Here is a 5,000-nt window from a genome sequence, read left to right as displayed (position 1 = left end):
AGGCAGCCAGAGAGAGGGGGAAACTGATAATCTACAAGCCCCTAGAATGAAGAGGCATATCGTTCCAGTAGTCCTATAGAGTGCAGACTTTGAGTGTGAGTGTGTGCGTGAGTGAAGACTGTGAGTGTGTGTGCGTGTGTGTGTGTGTGCGTGAGTGAAGACTGTGAGTGTGTGTGCGTGTGTGTGCCTGCGTGAGTGGAGACTGTGAGTGTGTGTGAGTGACTTGAGTGAGAGAGTGGTGTTTGTGTGTGGATGAGAGAGAGAGAATATGTGTGGGTGTGTGTGTGTGTGTGTGTGTGTGTTGTGTGTGTGTGTGTGTGTGTGTGTGTGTGTGTGTGTGTGTGTGTGTGTGTGTAAAAGAGAGGATATGTGTATTCCTGTGTATAATTAACAGAGAGAGGGAGGGAGAGAGAGAGAGAGAGAGAGAGAGAGAGAGAGAGAGAGAGCACTAACCCCCACCCCTCTCCACCCTAAGAGCAGAGGACGAGGGCTCCACTGAGGGCAGGTTTCACACATGGAGAGGTAGGAGACAAAGGAGAACAATGGGCTGGGGCTGGGGGGGGGGGGGGGGGGGTTCTCCGTGAGAAAAGAATGCACTCCTCCCTCACACACATCTGACCATCTGCAGCGTGGGAGACTCCGAAGACTCGTAATGACATCCTCTCCTATCCTCTCCTCTCTTCTCTTCTGCTTTCGTTCCGTTCTCCTCTCTCCTCCCTTCTGTTTTTTCTCCTCTTTCTCTTCTCCTTCTCCTCACTCCCTTCTCCCTTCTACTTCTCTCTCCTCTCTTCTCCTCACTCCCTTCTCCCTTCTACTCCTCTCTCCTCTCTTCTCCTCTCTCTTCTCCTCTCTCCTCTCCTCTCCTCTCTCTCTCCTCTCCTCTCCTCTTCTCTCTCTCCTCCTCTCTCCTTCCATTCCTGTATCTCCTCCTCTCTAATCCACTTTGCTCTTCTCTCTTGTCATCTCATCCCCCTTTCCCTTCTTCCCCTTTTGCCATCTCCTCCTTTCTCTACCTTCCTCTTTTTCTCTCACCCCCTCCTCTCCTCCCTTCCTCTTCTCCTCCTCTCCTCTGCTCTCTTTTCTGCCCTTTTCTTCTCGCCTTTCCCCTCGTCTACCCCACCCCCCCGCCCTCCTCTCTTCCTCCCAACTCCTCTCCTCTTCTCTCCAGTTCACTACTCACCCCCTTAACACTGAATAAGGGCAATCTACAGGCAGGCCCAGCGTTTCAAATGGATTGATTCAGCGCAGCACGCTCTTGAGTGGCAATCATAACCAAACAGCGTTGATGATCGGCGGCCATCTTTATCTGCCTGCCTGTTTGCCTGCCTTCTCAGGGAGCCAGAAATGAAAGGTGCCATCTATAGAGCCGACATGGACCTTTAAATGTGAGGTTCTCAGGCACCAGGATTCAATGTACATCCTTCAAGACACTTCTTAAGAGAACTAGATTAGATGAGTAACTAGATTACAGTTTCATCATCAAGTGGAGACAAATTCTATGTGCTGCGTCACAAACTCTTATTACCGTGTTGGCATCATACATTCAGTGTGTGAACTTAACAAACATAGAGCTTAAAAAACAAAGCAGACATATTTTTCAGTTAAAATATAATTTAAATTCACGTCTTAGCTTTTTATCTGCATCTGAGGTACTGTACAGAGATAAAACATAAAAATCTACCACTAAAACATTAAAGCTACTGTACCATATCTAAAAACAGACAACCCCCCCCTGTGTGTTCAGTTTTAACTTCCTCTCACAGTGAAGGCGTGTGACTTTGTCAGCGCTGACATTCCTTTGGCACCGAGCCTACGACTGTGGCATGACTGGTGCCACCCTTTGCCAGCTGAGCGAGAGCTCAAGCCACAGCTGATTACGGCTAAAATACAACAATCTAACTTAACAACCATTTTTATTTAAAACATTTTTGGAAGAGTACCAAATCCAATCACTAAGACACTAAAACAGTAAAGCTACTGAAAAATATCTAAAATCAGACAAAACAGCCTGTGTTCAGTTTTAACTTCCTCTCGAAGTGAAGGCGTGTGATTTTGTCAGCGCGTGCATTCCTTTGGCACCGAGCCTACGACTGTGGCATGACTGGTGCCACCCTTTGCCAGCTGAGCGAGAGCTCAAGCCACAGCTGATTACGGCTAAACTACACTAAGCTAATTGCCACAGTGAGCAGGAATGGAAGTGGGAGAGGAAGCGGGAGCGAGAATGGGAGCGGGAGCGGGCGCTTTGGACACATACCCAGGTGGTGGGCTGCCGTGTGGGCGCTGTGATCGGTTGGCAGGACCACCAGCGCAGCGGACGGGTCCTGAGGCAGGGGCAGCACAGACTGCAGGGCACCGGGCATGGCCGCCGAGAAGCCCTGCGCCAGGTTCTGGTGCAGTGCCGCATGGCTCAGCCCTGCGGAATATGGAACACGGAACACAGAATGTCAGCCTTTGAGACACCCCCCCCCCCCCTCTTCCCTCAGCGCTAACCCAAGGCTCTCCTTTAATTCTTCAGTAAATGCGTAAACATTCCTGACCATATGCCCAACCATTTATGTGTGTGAGTGCTTAGGAGTGTTGACCAAAATTGTAGGTTCATTATTGCTCAATGAGGGTCATTATTTCTGACATGAGGCATGGAAGTTTTCCTTTTTCTCCAAATGCCTGCTGAGCTGAATGGGAAAACTGTTGGGAATACCATTGGGAAAATGGGATATCTGAGACTAAATATGAAAGTAAGAGGCGGAGCCTCACCGTAGGAGTGTCCAGTCATCCAAAGGGAGGTGCTTCCTGTCCGTGGCATCCAGTGATGATGAGCAGGGTGGGCGTGTGCAGATGGGTCTGCGCCTAATTGGCTGGCCTGCAAGGAAGCCCCGCCCGGCACGATGAGGTGAGAGGTCAGATCACCATGGCAACTGCTGGACGGGTGGATCCTGGCAAACTCAACCCGCTCTTTGTTTTCCCTGCGATTGGGGGCACATGATTCATGATATTTACATTCCTTTTCATAACATGAGTTGAATTCAATCTCCTGATAAAAGACTGCATAATGACAAGAAGGAAATATACAATACACAAATACACAGACAGACAGGTAAGTACAGACAGACAGATAAACAAATAGAGAGACATAGACGGACCGACAGATGTGTCAGATGTCAGCATATGTACCTGATGAAGAGTTCGCGGTCGCGTTCGAGCGGAGGCAGACCCAGCTGTTCCTCCGTCATCCTCTTCCTCTCTTCCTCCAGCTCCCGTTCCAGCGGGAACATGGACCGAGGCACACCTGAAAAACACAGCATGGGATCAGTGCCACAATCTGGCAACCCCCCCCCCCCCCCACACAACCATCATTCACAAACTATGCCTCCCATCTGGCAACCCTGGTAGTGGCAGCACATGATTCACCAAGCTTCCAATCTGGCGATCGACGCTAATTCTCATCATCATTCACACAACTCCAATCTGGCAACGACCCCCACACCTTGTCATTACTGACAGACCTACAATCTGGCAACAACCAATAAATCTAACCATCATACTCAAACACCTAATTTGGCAACCCCCATCAGGCCTCCCAATCAATCAAAAACCACAAACCTGGCAACCACTACCAAGCCTTTCCAATCGCTCACCCACCTTCAGTGTGGGTAACCACACACACAGACAGACACACACACACTCTCTCTCTCTCTCTCACACTTACACACACACCCAAACATACACACACGCTATAATTTGCTCACACACACATTCAGCCATTCGCACACACACACACATACACACACTTGAGTAAAAGGCACTCAGTAAAATCCCCCTAGGGTCTTCCACACACACTTGTTCCTTCACACACTCTCACCTTTCATGCTGGGCAGCACCCTGCCGTGTCGGCTGTGGCTCGGGTGCACGTCAGGGGGGCGACATGGGGGCTCCCGTTGCCTAGCGACGGCCACGGCAATCCCGACAGGGGGCTGGCGCACCTCGCTCTCTCCGGTCGAGTCGCCGGACTCCCGGCTCACCCGGCCACCACATTCCGAGCGCTCGCCCCCCTCCACCGACGATGACGACGACCCCCTCCTCGGGGGCAGGCTCTGCTTGTGCCCCTCCTGGAGCGTGCCGATCCCACCGCTGCTACCACCACCACCCTGGTTTGCCCCTTGGTTCTGTTGCCCCTTCAGGCACCCAAGGCCCCCGAAGGGGCTCTTCTGCTGGGAGAGGGCCAGCGGCTGGCTGCTGTACTTCATCAGGCTCTTCATGGCACTGCCACCGCTGGCAGTACTACTGCTACCGCCGTCACTAGGGGGCGCTGAAGAGTCCCTCTGGTGGGGAGGGGTTGCAGCTGGGGGCTGATGCTGCTGGTCGTGGGGTGCGTGCGGAGCCACATGGGTCCTTGTGGTGGAACCAAAACCAGAACTAGAAGTAGGACCAGAACTGGAACCGTTACTGAACGAGTCCATGTACGCCTTGTGTGGGTCGTCATGGTGCCCGCGGGGTGGGGGTGGTGGTGCCCATCCGCTGGGGGGTATGCCGGCCGCGTGGCTGCCGTACACCAGTACGGGCGCTGCCGACCCCTCCGGCCGGTGTTTCCCGTTGTGCGTGTGCTCAGAGCTCGACGCGCCATGCTGCTGGTGCCGTATCCTAGCGACCTTCTGCCCGTCGCGGGTCACCGCGCATCTGCCCTCTCCGATGCCGCCCTTCCCCTCAGATGGCGATGAAGAGGATGAAGATGTTGACGAGGCATTGGGCGGGCGACCTGAGTGGGAATAGTCCCGAAAGGGCGGCGTGCTCGCGTAAGGTCCGCTCTTGGCCAAATGGGCCCCGCTGTGCGGCAACGAGTGAACCCCGGCTTTGGCCCCCTGGGGCAGCGAGGGCCGGTAGACGTCCGTGCCGTCACCGCCACCAGCGCCGCCGCCGCCATTCACACTCTCCGCTCCGCAGATACGCGCAGCTGGGTGCTGCGACTGCGCGTGCCTCTGCAGATGCAACTGCGCATGCGTCTG

General features: G+C 53.5%; 1 protein-coding gene across 1 annotated transcript in view; it reads right to left on the bottom strand.

Annotated features, from left to right (window-relative positions):
* Nucleotides 1-5,000, bottom strand: part of bahcc1b (BAH domain and coiled-coil containing 1b) — a 141,389-nt gene that overhangs the window by 52,555 nt on the left and 83,834 nt on the right. Inside the window, exons 5-8 of the mRNA XM_080835519.1 lie at nucleotides 3,860-5,000; nucleotides 3,172-3,286; nucleotides 2,755-2,963; nucleotides 2,255-2,413 (exon numbers count right to left, since the gene is read on the bottom strand). The exon at nucleotides 3,860-5,000 is cut by the window's right edge and continues 1,490 nt beyond it. Of these exons, the coding sequence (XP_080691645.1) occupies nucleotides 2,255-2,413; nucleotides 2,755-2,963; nucleotides 3,172-3,286; nucleotides 3,860-5,000 (1,624 nt within the window). The remainder of the gene's footprint in view (nucleotides 1-2,254; nucleotides 2,414-2,754; nucleotides 2,964-3,171; nucleotides 3,287-3,859) is intronic.

The sequence above is a fragment of the Sprattus sprattus genome (genome assembly GCF_963457725.1).
Source record: "Sprattus sprattus genome assembly, chromosome: 3".
In the NCBI taxonomy this organism is placed as follows: domain Eukaryota; kingdom Metazoa; phylum Chordata; class Actinopteri; order Clupeiformes; family Clupeidae; genus Sprattus; species Sprattus sprattus.
Note: the sequence above shows the minus strand (reverse complement) of the source record. Positions and strands in the feature narration are given on the sequence as shown.